Below are 19,132 nucleotides of genomic sequence, written 5' to 3' on the forward strand. Positions count from 1 at the left end.
TAAACTAACCCCTCGATAGTTCATAGGTAATCTTGCATCTGTAGTAGGGTCTTTTAAAATAGGGCATATAAAAGATTTTATCCACGGTCTTGGTATTAAACTTGTATCCAGTACCAGTTGAAAAAGTTCCCGAAATACTGATACGACATTGGGAAATTTTGAAACATCGTATGGTATTTTATCATATCCGGATGATGATTTTGATTTAGCCTTCATGACAATAGCTGACAATTCCTCTAATGTGATATCATTGTTCACGTATGAATTTTGCACGTATAATTGGTCAAGCATGTCGGACTCAATTGACTGTTTTTCACTTTTTTTCAGATTGTAAAATTATAAATACATATACATGTTTGTTTTGTTTTATTTGAAATCACACCGACACTGTCAAGGTCATACGGTGATTTCCCAGCTTTACCAGTGGAGAAAAACTAGTGCATTATTTCAGGTATGAATGGCCATCTCAATAGAACCACCGACCCCCAGTAATCTAGCTTGACAGCAAATCTCGTGAAAGTATCTAAATTCCCCGGAGGGATTCGAACTCACAGCTGCGAGGGGGCAAGTGACAAGTGTCGTTTTGTCCACGTTAATATAAAATCCGTACATAAATAAGAAAATTATGACTTCATAATTTGACCTTGACGGTAAAGGTGACTTTAAGCTCAAGGTCAAGGTCAGTTCAACCGTTTGAAATGTATTTTGTGTAACAGGTTGTTTTGTCCAAGTATGAAGATTATCCGTTGCTTAATAACCAAGTTTCAGCCAATTATAGCAATGATCTGTGAAAATGCAATTATCTGACCTTATGGGTCAATGTCATACATGAATCAAGGTCAATTTGACTTTGATACACATGAAGGTTATGACCTAAAAGATGCTGTATCTATGAAGTTAATCAATTTCTTAATTACAAAGATAAAACAAATTACAAATAAAAAAAAGAGAATTTCGTTAATTTGACCTTGCTGGTCAATGTCAATTAAAGGTCAAGGTCGCATCTAAATAATTCTATATGTTTGTTTGAAACCATGTCTTCTTTTGGCCAAGTATAAATTAAATCTGTATATAAAATTTTTTTTTTTCTTTTGACTATTTAACCAAAATTCAATAATTTGACATTGACGATAGGTCATTAAAAGCTCTAGATCAAGGTCAGTCAAACCTTTAAGAAGGTCTTGTCCAAAAGCTTGTTTTATTTAAATATGACGATAATCCACTTATTTGATTATTACCAAGTTTTAGTTTCTATTACAAAAACTTTCCAATAATCCTAATGCCTCCATCAGTAATTCTAGATTTCATCTGATATTTCTCACTTGTTAAACTGTTTGTTTCCTTTAAATTGCGTGTTTAATTTTTTTCTCAACATTTTCTTTGTATACTGTATAATTTTCTATTCACAAATGAAGTTATTTTTTCATAAAACAGATGTCTGTTATTGTTAGGAATACAAGTACATATTATCTATATGTAAATTTATAAATTGCCATTACTCACATTTTACTGACAAAATCTTATCCAACATAGTACCATTGATTCCTATTTCGAATTTCCCCAATACACGTAGTAATACATTATAAATCTATGAATGACATTCCTTTCAGTTGTAGATAACTGTTATGCACGACTTTCACGTGCAGATTTACTACATGTTTGTGCTAATGTTTTTTTGGGTTTTTTTTACCTAATATCGTGCTATACATACATACAGGTGCGTATTGTGTTGTATACCTGTTTAAATTATTACAATAGACAACCTCCTTATATTTTTTTTTTTCAAATGTAGTTACACGTAGAATAATAAATTAATGGTGTATATCGATTTAATGTTAACAAACCCCTGCTCAATATATCATTCCATAGTTTGTATTTTTTTTGGTAATTTAGTAAAGTTTTTTTTTTTGTGTGTGTGTGTTTTTTTTTCTCTTTGGCAATGTACTGTGTTAAATGATTATATACTTTTTTTGTTCGTACCGGAACTATGCATTCTCTGTTATATAAAAAATGTGTTATGCCCCCATATTGTATTGAAAAATGCTTGGGTGAAAATAAAAGATATGTTCTGTTCTGTTCTGTTCAGTTAATTCTAGTGAAAGTTCAAAAATTCAACCTTCAAGGTCAAGTTCATAAATGAGTGGTCAAGGTCATAAATGAGTGAAAGTCAACTTGTGTTTCATACATATGAAGGTCTCATCTTAAAGAATGTTGCGTCTTTATATGAAATCAATCCATGTATAAATCACTATTGTTTCAAAGGTATAGCCAGTTACAGGGAAAAAATGAAAATTTCAATAATTTGGCCTTAAATGTCAAGGTCATTTATGAGAGAAGGTCAAGGTCTGTCTGGTAAGCTTAAATGTCTATCCTAGACAATTATTGTGGTCAAGTTTGAAAACAATCCAATAAACCATTACAACGCTATAGCTACTAATAGCATAATTGGCAAAAAAACAACAACAAAATTTAGGCATTCAACCATCAAGGTCAAGGTCATCCATTAATGAATGTCAAGTTTAGTATGATTTACTTGTATGTATTATCCCGAGAAATGTTGTTGCCAAGTACGAAGACAATACACTGAGAACCTAAAAATTTATGATCAAGGGACGGCAACGGAAACTGGAAAAATATCTCTATTTTTATCTTTTATTTTTATTTATTTATTTTCATTTTTCTTTTCAAATAAAAAAGTCGATCTAAAATATGTTGTCACGATTTTATTTTTGGAGATATGTCAATAGAAATACAATTACCAAAGTGGTACTGTGCAAACTTTAACGATGAAATTAAATAATCGCTAAAACTATTTCTATCGTAAATAAACACAATATTTAATTTCTAAACGTAAACGTAATTTTTTTTTAATATATACCCTGTTCAAAACATTTTATTTAAGAGATAAATCAGACAAGATGTTTAAGAAATATTTTAACGATCTACCGAGATGGACGTGAACTATCGATCTGTGATAACAACAAACAATATTGATTTGTAATCATAGCTAATTATCATAACAATAGATACTAATAATAATTTGATGGTGAGTTAATTATGCCGCTGTGATGTTTTTAACGCCGGTCAGGGCAATGACGGCGGCGACTTTACTAGCTCAATGTTATCAAAATCAATCAAACAATCTCGTCACAGTTTGCTGATTCATTGAGCTGTTTTCAAAATTGTTTCAGGCAAGATTTTTCAAATGGTATAAAAAGAAGAAAATGGATTTTTTCATCATTCACTTTTTGATCTTATATATTTACATTCACAAACAGAAAGAAATAATATCAACAATGCCTCCGCTACCTTCAGATTTCACTGACGTAACTTTGGCAAGAAACACAAGGTAAACTACCATTATATTACAATGAAGGTCAGATAATATAATTGTAAAATGGTGATATTAAAATTGCAGTAGAAATTTCTTTTATGAAATGAATTCTTAGTAATTATTATGAGATCAACGTAAGACAATGTTTCGCATTCATTGTAACTAAGTGTATCTTAATTAAATATTTTCAGAACGAGATTAGATTTTGGAATAACTGTAAATGATGTGAAAGGACCTGTTAAACGCCAAGCGGAAAGTCTCGATTTAACTCCTACAATGAAAAGAAAACGATTTCAATGCTTCACATCAACACCCAAACCAGAAGTGACAACTCTTAGCCCAATATCCAGCATCATACAAGCTGTTGATAAGCTGTCTACAGAATCTGACCTTATTGCAGACGGATCACGTGTCAATATTCTACCCACAATTCCAGGAAAGCATAGCGATCTTAGCGCCATCTCACCGGAAACGATGTCTGACGTCCTGGACGGCGTCTACGACAGCAGTGTGAACAAAGTAACGATCATAGATTGCAGATATCCGTATGAATTCGAAGGCGGGCATATTAAGGTAAATTCAAATGATTCATTATGTTAGTACTAATATAGAATTTTCGGATCCAATGTTGTGCTCTTTTAAGTGATATTTTTCATTTTATATGCAATATATAGTTATCGACGTCAATTATTATAGCATAAACATTTTTATCACATAAACCGCGGCGCAGGAGTGTAATAAAGCCATTTAATAAAAACGATATTACACTAGTCAATATTACACTAGTGTAATAACACTTTGACGTCACGTAATTTGCGCTATAAACATAGCGTTAAAGCGCGCTAATGTTAGCGTTACACTATCGGCGCGTCAAAGAAAATGACTTTTGTTAACAGTTTACCGTTCTTATTTTATATATGTGATAAATAGAACATTATATTCGTGTAGATTCAATACTAAATTTATTGAACTCGTTGAATAAAACAATATTATGCTCGCCAGAGGCTCGCATAATATGATTTTATTCAACTCGTTCAATAAATTTAGTATTAAACCTACACTCATTCAATATCCTCTATTTAACTTTACTGATATTTTACGTTGTTATAAATTTATTCTATCTATATTTCAGGGAGCTGTCAATTTATTTACTAAAGAATCGATAAAACAATTCATCCAAGAAACAGTGACGTCACCAACAAACAATCATGTTCTCATTTTCCACTGCGAATTTTCTTCTGAAAGAGGACCAAAAATGTAAGAGAACTTCAGCATTATACATTCATTAAGTTTACCAATTATATTAACCATATTTAAGTAAAAGATATTCCATATTTCAATTCATCACAACAATGTAATCTCCGATAAAGAGTTTTAATCTTTCTTTCATTTCTTATTTCTTTCAATTATTTATTGGAGTTTAATAAAAATGAAATATTTGTTTCAGGTATCGCCACTTAAGGGCTCTAGATCGAGATTTGAACAAAGACAACTACCCTCGACTCAACTTTCCCGAGATTTATCTCTTAGAAGGAGGTTATAAAGCTTTCTTCAACACAAACAATGTAAGTGGGTTTTTTTTTTTCAGAAATACACGATTGTTTCATAAATCTTTCATGCAACAATTTTAAACTACCTACTGTGAGCTTCTTCATTAGCGTAACTTTAAGATATTCAATTTAAATCAGCTAATACCAGTTCAAGAATTTGAAACAATTAATATTTATTTTATATGTGTAGATCTAGTTGTATTTATAATAATTTTATTATTTGAAACAATTATATATTTAAAAAAGAACAAACTGGTAACAATGAAATTTCATTGTCATTTCTTTTTCCAGGAACAATGTTTTCCCCAGTCGTACACACCAATGCTCCACAAAGAACACAGAAATGACTTATGTCACTTCCGGGTAAAATCAAAATCGTGGTCAGCAGGCGACAATCCACGCAGATCCGCGATTTCCGGTCCGGGACTTCGACTCCAATTTTAACAAGTTGCCGTTTAAAAGATTCTTCAGTACTGGACTACATGCAGTTTTGAATATTCCAAGTAGATGTATTCTTGACATTTCGGGGACCGGGGGATAACTTTTAAATGCAACGACAGAACGAAAAATTTCCAAAAGTGCTAGAGATATTATTGACTGTGATAACGTTTACTGGTTGTTTGTTGTTTCATATACCGGACCTTGACCTTTATGTACCGGAAACGGATGGACTGCACGAGAAAAACAAATGAATAAAAACATGACATAATCTCAGATATCTTCTGCTTGATATTGCTAATGTTTTTGATTTTGTTACCTTTTTTATTTTGTTTGTTGTTTGTTATTGTTATATATTTGTTAAAGAAAAATAAATGAAGTGATTCAACTAACTGTTCTTAGCATTTTGTCACTGTTGTGTTAGTTTCAAAAATATCTTTCATACTTAGAAACATTTCCATCTAATTATCTGATGTCCCATTTACTCTTAAGGTTTTTCCCGCACCTTTTTTAAGCCAGTCGCCGACCATATACAAAACGATAACCTGACGATTTGAATGGATTACAAATGGTGTATTTTATTGGAAGGCAGGCAACTTTTACTGCATATACTTAGATCTATATGACCTTTGACTTTACAAACTGTCTATCATGTAGTCTATATTGGCTAAAACTGAACAATACACCTGGATTATATCTGCATGTATCATTCAGCATGTCCTAATCAATGTTTGACAACCAATGCACATGTTTCAGATCCTTATTTCAGTCAAGATACCTTAAGTAAAGCAATGGAGAAATGCTACCAAACCATCCATATTTCAGTCAAGATATCTCCATTGAACCCAATCAAATAACCATGTAAGACTGCCATATTCCAATTTGTATAAGGTCTTGTCAATCTTTCTAAAATTTTATCACGACAGTGGGTTCAATACAGCTTACACTGCAAACAAACTTTAGACACACCATGCAGGGATATCATACTGTATCTTCAAAATGTATATTTTTTCTTTGGTTTTACCTTATTTGAACAAGTTTTGATTTTAGCTTATTTGAAAAACAGATTTAAAATTGGACATTCAAGAGAGTTCATAAACACTGTATTCTTAAACTTGTATCAGTTTCATGATAAATAAAATATAACTACATATACTTTAAAATCCATGTTTAAATTTGGTAATTTATTCAAAACAATAGTATAATAATTACGAAACATTTAATTGCTTTTTTTACACGATTAGATAACATTCAAAATACAACAAATCAGACAACTTATTCAAGTCCGAACATGAGCCACCATCTCGTCGATTTTCTCGACCAGTTCTTCTCTCGTCAACTTAAAGTCACTATCGATCCAAACAGTCCTTAAAGCCTCAAGGGTCTTTGCAAATACTGGTCCGCGTTTAATCTCCTTGTCTAAAAGATCCTGTCCTGTGAGAGGAAATTTAGGTGGTGTCCATTCTGATATTTCTGTAATCATTTCATGAAGACCTTTATATTTGAACAACTCTATGACTCTCCTTACAACATATTTTTCCTTGCCAGACAGCCTTGTGATTAAATGTTTATAGTATTGAATAAGGTCATCCCCTTCTTCTTGGTCGCGATACATTACAATAAATAAACAGGTCTTAAGTTCTTCATTAGACACTTTAAGCCTCTTGTTCACTTGGTACACCTGGAGAATTGTTATAAAAATGTGTTATTAACAAAATCAAAGAATAACATATTAGTATACCCAATAAACAGAAGAAAACAAGAGAGTCATTGTGGCCTTAGATATCTCACCTGAAATCACAGCGAGGATGGGGCAATATACCCTGTATGAAAATTTGTTCAAAATCAAAATTATTCTTTTGATTAGGGAAAAGACCCATTCATGACACTTCACTGAAAAATGTTTAATCTTAACTATTCTTACAATACTAAATTACTCATGGTAGAACCTTTATTGACCCTGTGTGCATGATTCATAAAAATTTTGAAAAGGTCTACGAGGCAATGCTTCATGTTAAAATTTTAAGCTCTGGATATTATAGTTTTCCACAAAAAGACTAGATGTATTTTCTTACACATGAATATGTAAATTATAAATTTATCTTTAAAACATTACTCGATTTTTTTATGTGACTTTATCAAATTTCATTTAGCTTTAGTGCCATTGTTTATGCTAAGCATTAGGTATATTTTATGCTTAGCAGGTAGTACCACCGTTAATCAAAATATCAAAATATAATGTCATCTTCCATAACCAAATTCTGCGGCTCTACATTATGCCGGGACAGTCTGTTAGTTGACATACAGTGGCATGTATGCTAGGTATAAGGTATGACATAGATTTTATATTCTCCTACATCTGAGAGAATTTATGCAAGGGCTGAGAACAATAAAGAAGGCTGTAAATAATGATAATAAAGTACCTGATCTGAGTTTTCAAGAAGTGCAGCTATTCTTGTCATTGGTTGTGGGTTCAAGTCTTCTGTCCGGTCACATATCTTCTCAAACTCCTCAAAATTAGCATCTTCAGGGAGTCCTAAAATAAGCAAGTTACATGTATATATATTTTAAAGGAACTCCACTGATGTTGAAAATCTTACATAGATCAACCGGGGCAATCATTGTATACACACCGGTCTCTCAAATATCGACCCGTGTCTTACGGCGCATTACTCACCCCAAATGAGGGTAAAAATGACTCCGACATAAAGAAGTCCGCGTAGGGATGACAATTTTATTTTATAAAACACAATATATCTTTCCAAGTGATTAAAATCGTTTATTGCTTCCAAGGTTGTTTTCCGGAGTTTGATATTGCAAGTGCAATTGATAGTTCGACTGTGTTACTATTCATTCAAATATTCCAAACTACTTTCACTTTCAGTTTTAAACTAACAACCAACGAAATACCATCATGTGTGTTGAACGAAACTGGGTTAGAAAAACCACTAAAGGATTGTCAGAAGGTGTATTTGATGCATGTTTTGGGTAAAAATGATGTAAGGGCTATTTCGCCAACAGGGTATGGAAAAAGTTTAATTTTTCAACTGGCCCCATTTGCGTTTTGTTCTATCACTTCTGTGTTCAAGCCGACATGTGAAAAGTAGTGCGTTCCCATCATGCTTAGAGTGGTTTCACACAGGTCAGTAAGACCGGTGTACACAATGCCGGGGCAATTAAAATGGAAAAGATATGAACAAGAGGGCAATGATGACCTTAATATCACTCACCTGAATATAGAAACGTTTGATGACAAGGAACATGTAAAACTATAAACTATAAACAAAAACAAATATAAAATCAAAATCTTAAACTGATATCTTAAAGTTCATATTTGTATCTGAAATAGTGCATGTGTAAAAACATTACAGTTTACTGGTTGCTATTGCTAAGGGAAAACAACAGTTCAATGAGATGCCACAGGTTCCCATACAAAATAAATGGTTTCCTTGGAAGTCAGTGCCTACCATGAAATTCAATGTTGGTATGGAAAGTTTCCTATGGAAGCCACTGGTTCCTGTGAAAATTAACAGTTTGCTATGAAAAGTCTATGGCTGCCTTGAAATCACTGGTTGCTATGGAAACTAAGCTTTAGCTCTTGTAAATTTAGAGAATTTTTTTTTTAATTATACATATAAGAAAAATCTATGCTCCCTTGGGTGGGGCAATTTCAACCCAAGGACTATAATTTGAACAATTTTTGAGGAGGTCCACCAGACAATATTTCATACCGAATATCTAAGCTAAATAATTATAGTATAATTGAATTTTTTTTTTGTTTTTACTATACACATAAGAAAAAGCAAAGACCCCTGGAGCGGGGACCATTTTTGACCCCAGAGATTTTATTTGAACAGACTTGGTAGACACCCCTTAGAAGATGTTTCATGCTAAATATCTAAGCTTATTTTTTTATTTATTTTTTGGGATGTTAAATTGAGGTGTTCAAGGTGAGCAGCAAATGACACAAATTTTGGGACCTCAAAGCATGAGGCCAAAACTTACAAGCTTTGATTTTAATGACAACTTACTTACCTAAATATTTAACAATACCCGTTTCCACCATACATTTAACAATACTGCCTGCAAAATTTCCCACAACAATTTTCTTCATCTCCATCCAAATCCTTTCTCCAGATATCCCTGAAAATAGTAGGTAAAGGCTTTACTTCATAGAATAGTGGCACTTTGTAGCTACTGAACACAGTTTATTTTCCAAAAATTTAAACAGTATTCTTTATATGTATCAATCGCATCATCTCAACACTTTTCCATCAAACTTTGGATAGGAACCTCAACAGTAAGAATACATGCAAAAACATCAGTCAATAGATAAAGGCTGTATAAGCGAAAGTGTAAAAATCTATTTTTAGAACTGGTGACCTTGACCCAACTGACCCCTAACTCAAAAAGGTGAAAAGTTATGTTCCTACCAAATATAATACTTCTGTAAATAGATAAAGGTAACACCTGTCACCTGTAAAAATCTATTTTTTTTTGTATTGGTGATGTTGACCATGACCCAAATGACTCCTTACTAAACCTCAAGGAAGAGGATCTTCCTAGACATGTCCATTTTAAAAATGAAAAACATCAATATAAAAATAAAGGCTGTATAAGCAAAAGTGTAAAAATTTAACTCGGGGGGGGGGGATAAAATAAAAAAATTCTGACAAATAAAATACCTGATAAACCCTCCGCATTTTCCTTTATTGCCTTCAGTGTTGCATCATCATGTTCATTTGGAGACTTTGCTATCCTCCCATAGAACCTGAAAATGACCCAATTAGTATTAATGAGTAAACAATCACTAACAAGCAATTATTGATACAAATCTTACCAACAATGAATTGTAAACATTTAACAGATTAGCAGATTTTTATAACATCAAAACAAGGGATGTAAAGAGGACAACATGCTCAACTAAACAAAGCTTGGAATTAGAAAACATTTATTATACACATTTTTCTTTCACATACATGCCAGTTATGGGACTTGAAAACTGACCAATAAAGATACTGAACTTTTTCTTTGAAGTTAAGAAAGGGCTATAATTCAGTAAAAAGTCCATGTTGAAATTATGAAATGACCTAAAATTACAATCTACGATGTCTCAAATAGATTGAAAGAACAAGCAAGTTTTTTTTACCCTTGAAAATTTCTTACTTTGACCCAAATATATGACGCATTTAAATTAACCTAATATTGTCATTGACCTAATTAAGATTATCTTGATCTCTATGGTTACCTGAAGTATCTGAGGATCCTTAGAAAATCCTCCTGAATTCTATCCTCTGGATTACCAACAAACCTCACTCTACGATTCTTAACATCTTCTATACCATTGAAATAGTCATAAACTGTCCCATCAAAACCTAAAGAGAAAAAAAAACATGATTTCTGAATATTTTTGACATTGATACATGATTTCCAGAATTTTTTTGATATTAAAACATGATTTCTGGGATATTTTTGACACTCAAACATGATTTTTAGAATATTTTTGACACTGAAACATATGTGTTACTATTTGAATACTGGTTACTCATCAATGACTTGATTATCTAGATTAAGATTTGCAAACATATGTGTATGATTGAATGAAATGTGTCTGAAAACAAATCTTAATATACACGGAAGAGGCACTTTCATGACTTTCATGAACCTATTTTTTTTTGATATGAACAAGAATATAGGGTAGCATGTATCAATGTGAGTGTAATGATTTACTGACTATATATCCTGGTAGAGGATAAAAACTTGTTACAGGCCTATGGGAAGTTCTGGTGCCTTTTTTTTACATGGTTTCAGGCACTCGCAACTAAGCATTGCTAAAGCTTAAATCTTTGGAAGAAATACAATGTCTACACAACACAGCGACAGATTCAATATATATAAACAAGAGCTGTCGGTAGGACAGCAATGCTCGACTATTCTTAGTGCTTGATAGTAAGAAAAAATGCTTGATACAATTACCTCCTCCTGTCTACAGGTTGGGGTAATGATGGTGAACAAGTGTGCAAAGTTTCAAAGCCATATGTCAATGGACTTTGAAAATATTTGAACTATTACAAAAACTTTAACGTAAATTCTAAGTCGAAAAAGGAGCATAATTCTGTCAAAATGCTTGATACAGTTACCTCCTCCTGTTTACAGGTTGGGGTCATGATGGTGAACAAGTGTTCAAAGTTTCAAAGCCATATGTCAATGGACTTTGAAAATATTTGAACTATTACAAAAACTTTAACGTAAATTCTAAGTCGAAAAAGGGGCATAATTCTGTCAAAATGCTTGATACAGTTACCTCCTCCTGTCTACAGGTTGGGGTCATGATGGTGAACAAGTGTGCCAAGTTTCAAAGCCATATGTCAATGGACTTTGAAAATATTTGAACTATTACAAAAACTTTAACGTAAATTCTAAGTCGAAAAAGGGGCATAATTCTGTCAAAATGCTTGATACAGTTACCTCCTCCTGTCTACAGGTTGGGGTCATGATGGTGAACAAGTGTGCAAAGTTTCAAAGCCATATGTCAATGGACTTTGAAAATATTTGAACTATTACAAAAACTTTAACGTAAATTCTAAGTCGAAAAAGGGGCATAATTCTGTCAAAATGCTTGATACAGTTACCTCCTCCTGTCTACAGGTTGGGGTCATGATGGTGAACAAGTGTGCCAAGTTTCAAAGCCATATGTCAATGGACTTTGAAAATATTTGAACTATTACAAAAACTTTAACATAAGTGGTTACGCCGACGCCGACGCTCGGGTGACTACAATAGCTCTACTTATTCTTATCGAATAGTCGAGCTAAAAATATACATGTAATCTACAAGTTTAAGGTAATGCATGTTTTCTTGTGCCACTTTAAAGCAATTAACCTTTTTTTCAGCAACAGTATGCACGTAAATTCTCCCCTTAATAATTCTTCACAATAAATTTAACCTCTTTACACCAACACCTCTCAAACAACAACCAAAATCTTTGTCTCTGTTATTATTCAGAGATTGTACTGTACCTAGAAACATTGCGTTAATGGTAAGATCTCGTCTGTTGGCATCCAGCTGCCAATCTTTTGTAAACTCAACTTCTGCATGTCGACCATCAGTTCGTACATCAATTCTTAGTGTGGTTACCTCAAAATTTTCCTGTAATTACAATCAAACATGTTTTATGGAAACAGTACAATGTATGTATTGGGGTTGGAGAAAGAGAATCCCATTCCGGATGAATGGGTGGGTTACAAATATTTGTAAACAATGACTAAAGAATACAGGATTTTATGTTGATTCAAGTGTGGGTGTGGTTCAGGAGACCTAGATGTTGATAGGAGGGACGATGCACTGCCACTGTCTGATGCACACCATCAGATCTCTGCTAGTTCTCCCCGCCCCTTTTTAATATGACCAGGGTATTGTCATATACATGTATAATATAATGTACTTGTAGTATACCCATGTTATTGTCATATACAATATATTGTACTTGTATTTTAACAACATATCAGCTTTAGTTGAGTCTTATTATCTTACCGGTAATTTTTCCATTTTGTACTTAAAATAAATATCAGTAGAAACTGAGTATATCAATAAATATCAGTAGAGACTGAGTATATTTAAATAATTTTTAAAGACTTATCTTTAATAATAAAATATTCATTTTCTTTGATATAAATAAATAATTTCTGATATTAGGATTAGAAGATTTTTGTCTCTCACCTTGTCATTAATTCTACAAGTGATTGTACCATGGCTTTCTCCTTTAGCATTGATCATTCTAATCCCAGCAAGTTCAAACATTTCTTTCATCTGTACTGGTGTGGCAGTTGTCGCAAAATCAACATCATGCAACTTCTTCTCCATCAACAGGTCCCGTACAGCGCCGCCAGCAATACGCAGCTCATAATTATTCTTCTCAAACAATGCAATGAGCTGGTTTAATTCTGGGGTGAAGAGTGCTTTAAAATCTTGAGAGTCCATTTTTACAGTGTTTAGTTTCCCTCCCGTCATTTTAGGAAATCTTATTCTTTGCGAATTTAATGATATATATCTGTGTGATGTTTTTGTGAAACTTGGCGGACTGCCAAAGATGATGATAATATTCTTGTTCAATCTGTTACATGAGCAGCATGCTGGCCAGATGGATTTCTGTAAAAATCTTCGGGCCAACGGTCTAAACATTTGTTCTCATACAACCTAAAAAAAAACATAAAATATATATATTTCAGTTATTTATTTTTTTTGCAGGGAAAAATGCTGGTCAGGTGTCTTTAAGCAAGATTCATGCTCACAGAAATCCCATGTTGTTTAAAAACCAGTAAAGACTTTTGTGTATTATTTCAAACTTTTAAAAGAAAACAATTGTTTTCAGAGATATCCATTAAATACAGCTTTTTACCTTCTTTATTAGGTTCTTCAAGAGTGGCTTCCTAGCAGGAAAATTCCTTAAAATTATGCAATTTTCAACAAAAATTCATTTTAAATAAAGTTTTTCATTCCCCTTAAAAATAAATTTGAAAAAAATACTAATGTTATTTTTTTCCACAAAATTTAAAGGAAGGACCCCTTCCACAACCGTAAAAAAGGTCTTGAGATGTATACTAAAGCTAAACAGTAAATTAATACAAGTGATTATTTGAAAAAATGTTTATAAATCAGTGATTTTTCTCACTTTAGGGAGAGGCCTAAGCCTCTTGTTTTCGGAAAAAATATTACTAAAATTGCTAATTTGGGAAGTAAGAAAAGCAGGTTTAAGTTCAGACTTTTGGGAAAACTCCATGATTTTAAAGAAAATTTTAATTGGGAAGAGGCTTTTTATCGAAGTGTTATACAAGCAGGAAAATCACTGTTACATGGCAAACCACCATGTGTTAGTAGCTAGAACTGATCCAAAAGGAAATTAACTTCACATATTCCAACAACTAGCTACCAACAACTGTTCACTTTTAGTTCATTCATTCATTTTGTTATATACAATGATGCAATCAGTGATTTAAAAAAAAAAGTTTAATTCTTATATTTAAGAAAGAAAACATAGAGAAGAAATGAAACTTATTAAATTTAATGTTAGCATTCATGTCAACAAAGTTACAAAGCTATGAAAGGGCAACAAATAAATATAATATAATTACTATTTAAATTTCAATGCTGGATCAGTTAGCCTGTCAAACTGCAATCAAAAACCAGGCAAGAACTAAGACAAAACTAGAACTCCGCGAATCGGATGTGTCGCCTTGTGAACAATATAGTTTAGGAGAAATGGCCAGGACAAAAATGAAATATGAAAATTAACAAAGGGCAATAACTCAAAAAATAAGAAGTGCAGAGCAGCAGTTTCTGTGCACTGCACTTCTTACCAATAAGCTCTATCATCCTATGAAGTTTCAAGTCCATAGCTTTTATAATTTATGAGAAAATAAAGTATGAAAATTAATAAAAGGGTAATAACTCAAAAATAAGAAGTGCAGAGTACCAGTTCTTGTACACTGCAATTTTCTTAATGAGATCTATCATCCTATGAAGTTTCAAGTCCATACCTTTTATACATTAGGAGAAATGGCCAAGACAATAATAAAGTATGAAAAATTAACAAAGGGCAATAACTCAAAAAATAAGAAGTGCAGAGTACTGGTTCTTATGCACTGCACTTCTTCTTAATGAGATCTATCATCCTATGAAGTTTCAAGTCCATAGCTTTTATACATTAGGAGAAATGGCCCAGACAAAAATAAAGTATGAAAATTAACAAAGGGCAATAACTCAAAAATTAAGTACCGGTTCTTGTGCACTACACTTGGGGTCATCATAAGAAGCATGCATACCAAGTTTGAAGTCAATCCGACTGACTTATGCTCGGGACAAGCTTAAGGGGCCGCCGACACTGATGCCCCCGACAAAAGTAACCCCTATATGTCGCTTTTTTCAAGGCGACACAAAACATACAAACAAAAAAGCAAACTAACAAAACAATAACAGGAACAGCCTCAGTTAATCAGTGTGCTGAGCTATTCTTATAGCTTGTGAAGCAGATTTTATCTAAAATATAGCACATAATTTATGAGTCTTGGGTGGTTTATACCCAGATTTTTTTTATGTTCAAATATATGGCCATATTTCATTCATTTTAGAATCCATGACCATACCAAAGTCATAACGGGTCTTTAATTATAGTGACTATAGTCAAGAAGATATACAAATAGATCCAAATGAATACCATGAGTAATTTTGGGGACTGATGTTACAAACAAAACTTTAACCAAGAACCATAATTTAGTCAAAATTCTTGTAAGAGTTATAAAGGGCCTGGGACATAGACTGCCAATTGTAATCCCAAAGATATAATTATGTACATGTACAATGTGATGTATTAAGTTTCAAGTGAAATTAAACTTTCAAAAATTCAGAAGATTGTTGTTGCATGCAGAAAGTTTATCAAGAATTTTCTATGTTCTATGTTTCAGAAAAATCCTTGTGAGAGTTATGGACCTTGTAAGTTGACCTCTTATTATGATCCACAGACATACATGTACTGAAATTCATTTGAATACTTCCAGTAATTTTCAAGATTAATGTTACATGCAAAACTTGTTCATAAAGGGCCATAATAGTCAAATTCTATAATAGAGTAATGGACCTTTAAGAGTAACCTCTTAACTTTGATCTCAAAGACTTGCATGGTTGATGAGATATGGAGTTGTACACAACTTTAACCAAACTGTCACACCAATACTGACACCTGGGTGAGTAGGATAGCCACATAATTATTTGAATAATTAAGCTCATAAGAACAGCACAAGTTTATAAGCAATCCTACCTTACTGAAGACAAAATAACAATAATCTGCAAAGTAAAACGCTTTATTTTAGTAAAGATAACTTACAGACAAGTTCAAACAAATTATTAAAAGTAGTAAAAATGTATGTCAACATAATGCCTTTAAAGTAAAATTCAGGGTTCATACAGACATCCAATCCCAAAATTCAAGGACTTTTTAAGCACTATTTAAGCACGTTGTCCCATTTTTCAAGCACATTTGTTACACATATATCAATACAATCTTCAATGTAAGAAGTATAGTTTATTTGCCATTTTATGTTGAATGCACATTTTCTGGCAATAATTTTAAGGATTTTATAGAACAACAACAAAGGGCGCATCAAATACAGATTAGTTCAAAACAACTACAATTTGTCCTGACTTACTGCTATGTTGAGCAAACATTTCATTGATTTTGATCCTTAATTAAATCATTCTTTCGATTTTTTTTACTGTTGATTTTTATTGACACTGTGTCATTCAATCATTTTCAAGCATATTTCCAGCAAATTTAAGCACTTTTTAAGCACTTTTCAAGACAGTAAGCAAATTCAAGGACTTTTAAGCACTTTTTTACATTTTCAAGCACTTTTTAAGAAAGGGACTCAAATTTAAGCACTTTTTAAGACTGTATGAACCCTGTAAATGTTAAAAATACTTTATTGCATATCACATGGTTCAGGACACTGGTGCACAACTTGCACTTCTGATTTAAAGCTTGGGACTGGCATAGATATCCTTTGCAATGTGATGAGAAAACCTTGGGATCTAATGCTTTTAATATCTTTTATGGTAGCTTTTTTGACAATTTTACAATAATATTTTTACATGTTGAGAGCCAAAAATTATGAATTTTGCTGCTACAGTAGTTGATAAAATACACCTATTGACAGTCTCTATATGAACTACGTAAATAACTGAGGTATATCGAGTGAAAAACAAGAGTTGTTTCCCTTAGCTTCAAGTAAAATCGATATCTCTAATGCAAAACAATGCAAATTTAGCCGTTTTTAAACCACTAGTTTGGGGCGATTTAATGTTCGATTTTAAAATTTATTACACCAATGAAAAGCTTGTGATTATAGCTTCGTCTCAGTATATATTTTTACACATCATTTGACACTAAAGGTATTTAAATATACAGTTAACCTACCACAAGTCAGACCATTCTACATATGTTTTATACAGTGAGGTACACAATCGGTTATCTTTACTCGCAATTCTACTGATAAGAAAAGCCTGTTGTCTGCTAGTTCGGAAACTGTCAATCCGTGTATTTTATGCATGTGCAGCACAAATTGCCTGAGATTCCCTGTTATAGAGAAAACAACATCCTAAAGGTACAATGTACATCATTACATGTATGTTCTGTTCCCTTAAAACAGAAAGAGAGAGAGAGAGAGGCTTGACATTGTTTATTTCTGATTTATGTCATCATACATGTACTGCAATAAAGGTTTTATTCATCCAAAAGTTTATTTTCTAAATTCTTAAGGACATCTTAAATTAATCATCTCTCAATAAAGGCTAATAAATCCACAGCAACCTAATTATATGTAGTTTCAAGACATTACAAACAAGCTCTAATTCATTCTTTATAAATTTTCATCATAGAATCAATACAAATAATCAAAGTTCTGGAAACTTCTCAAGAGTTTCGTTACTTTATGCCATGTAGACTTTATAATTACATTAATAGTACAAGGATCATGATTGCCTTTGAGTTTGACTTAGATTGCCTACCTAAAATATAAATCACTGAGAAAACGCTGAGAAATTCTTCACCACAGAAGCATTATTTTCAACACAAGTAGTACAATTGATAATTAATACAGTTTCCTCAAAATCTTTCATGTAAACTAACCTGTAGGAAAAACACAAAGGTGATAAATCTACCATTGTTTTAAAATGTGTAAACCCTTCTTATATCTAATTTCTTATAAACTGTAACCTTTCATCTGTTCATGTTCAGTAATTTGAAACTAATTTGATTTTGAGCAATCATTCAACCTCATGATAAAAATGCAGAATCAAGAGAAAAGGATATGGATCATGCTTCTAAAAATACCGAAAACTTGCCTATACGCTGTGCAATGTAAATTTCATTTTCGATTTTGAATTTGAACAATTTCTCGCATCGCGAAAACTGATTACATTTTAATAACAATTTCAAAATAAGAACTTTCAGATCATTGATGTGATAAAGCATCCAACGCAATAAAAAACACAACATTTATAATGGGACACATGTCATAAATAGTTAAAATCAGTTGTTTACAAAGTATTTGTACCTTTCAAGCCGTTTGCATCGGTTTGCGTCAGTTTCTAAGATTTTAACGAATAAATTTGACAAAGAATAATTATTGTTGTCGTCTAATCGGTCTCTTTGCGGCCCTAATATCTAAGGAAATACATATCCCGATAATTTGATTGCTGGAATTAATACTTTATTACTTTATATTTCTTTCAGGCGGATTTCTTAAATAACGCACACAACCATGAGAACCATCAATACCAAGAGATGTGCACGTTACTTGTGCTGCTCAGACTCTTCAACACAGAGTTATGGCCCTTGATTTAGTTATGTAATTAGTATGCATATAGATATAATCGTTATCAACTCACAAGACTTAAATATTGGAATCATCAATACGAAAAGGAAATTTGCATGCCATGATAAATTTACATAAATAAAGCCTTAATTATGTCTCCAGTTGTTGTGTAAGTAATAACCACTACTCAGCGGGGGATATAAATTCAACGAATTTGCTTGTTAAGTACTGAATTAATTAACTGAAATAATTATATTATGCCAGCCTTTGGCGAGCTTAAAATATGCTTTTATTCAACTCGTTCAATAAATTAAATCTAAATACACTCATTCAATATCCTATATTGATTGCCCTATCTGTTTGAAAATGGAATAGTGTACGTGGGCTATATTGCGTGAGTCAAACCACATCGAAGTCGGACCAATGAATGGAAACGTGACGGA

The 19,132-nt window shown here is 32.4% G+C and overlaps 2 protein-coding genes across 3 annotated transcripts; one reads left to right on the forward strand and one right to left on the reverse strand.

Annotated features, from left to right (window-relative positions):
- Positions 1-2,888: 2,888 nt before the first annotated feature.
- Positions 2,889-5,964, forward strand: LOC132757252 (M-phase inducer phosphatase 1-like). Its single transcript, XM_060748471.1, has 5 exons — positions 2,889-3,349; positions 3,526-3,907; positions 4,467-4,591; positions 4,782-4,899; positions 5,176-5,964. Exons 1-5 carry the CDS (start codon positions 3,225-3,227, stop codon positions 5,326-5,328), a joined length of 903 nt encoding a protein of 300 aa, XP_060604454.1. The 5' UTR covers positions 2,889-3,224; the 3' UTR covers positions 5,329-5,964.
- A 560-nt stretch (positions 5,965-6,524) lies between these two features.
- Positions 6,525-18,567, reverse strand: LOC132757251 (CCA tRNA nucleotidyltransferase 1, mitochondrial-like). 2 transcript variants are annotated; one of them, XM_060748470.1, is made up of 9 exons: positions 18,429-18,519; positions 16,136-16,161; positions 13,042-13,518; positions 12,342-12,471; positions 10,571-10,697; positions 10,008-10,093; positions 9,358-9,465; positions 7,746-7,858; positions 6,525-7,003 (listed from the first exon to the last, which is right to left on the reverse strand). In XM_060748470.1, the coding sequence occupies exons 3-9, from the start codon at positions 13,501-13,503 to the stop codon at positions 6,602-6,604; spliced, it is 1,428 nt and encodes a 475-aa protein (XP_060604453.1). In that variant the 5' UTR covers positions 13,504-13,518; positions 16,136-16,161; positions 18,429-18,519; the 3' UTR covers positions 6,525-6,601. The 2 variants fall into 2 exon arrangements, with proteins under 2 accessions (XP_060604453.1, XP_060604452.1); XM_060748469.1 differs by lacking the exon at positions 16,136-16,161 and having other exon boundaries at positions 18,429-18,567.
- Positions 18,568-19,132: the final 565 nt, after the last annotated feature.

The sequence above is a fragment of the Ruditapes philippinarum genome, unplaced genomic scaffold (genome assembly GCF_026571515.1).
Source record: "Ruditapes philippinarum isolate M1 unplaced genomic scaffold, ASM2657151v2 ctg770_1_1_1_1, whole genome shotgun sequence".
NCBI lineage: Eukaryota > Metazoa > Mollusca > Bivalvia > Venerida > Veneridae > Ruditapes > Ruditapes philippinarum.

What these genes read in the sequence shown, in the direction of transcription:
- LOC132757252 (XM_060748471.1), top strand. Translation starts at nt 3,225, where the DNA reads ATGGATTTTTTCATCATTCACTTTTTGATCTTATATATTTACATTCAC. An exon ending in TCGAAGGCGGGCATATTAAG is followed by an intron (nt 3,908 to 4,466) that starts GTAAATTCAAAT and finishes TCTATATTTCAG; the next exon opens with GGAGCTGTCAATTTATTTAC. An exon ending in TCTGAAAGAGGACCAAAAAT is followed by an intron (nt 4,592 to 4,781) that starts GTAAGAGAACTT and finishes TATTTGTTTCAG; the next exon opens with GTATCGCCACTTAAGGGCTC.
- LOC132757251 (XM_060748469.1), bottom strand. Translation starts at nt 13,503, where the DNA reads ATGTTTAGACCGTTGGCCCGAAGATTTTTACAGAAATCCATCTGGCCA. An exon ending in CATTAACGCAATGTTTCTAG is followed by an intron (nt 10,698 to 12,341) that starts GTACAGTACAAT and finishes TTTTCTCTTTAG; the next exon opens with GTTTTGATGGGACAGTTTAT. An exon ending in GGGTATTGTTAAATATTTAG is followed by an intron (nt 7,859 to 9,357) that starts GTAAGTAAGTTG and finishes TGCTTATTTTAG; the next exon opens with GACTCCCTGAAGATGCTAAT.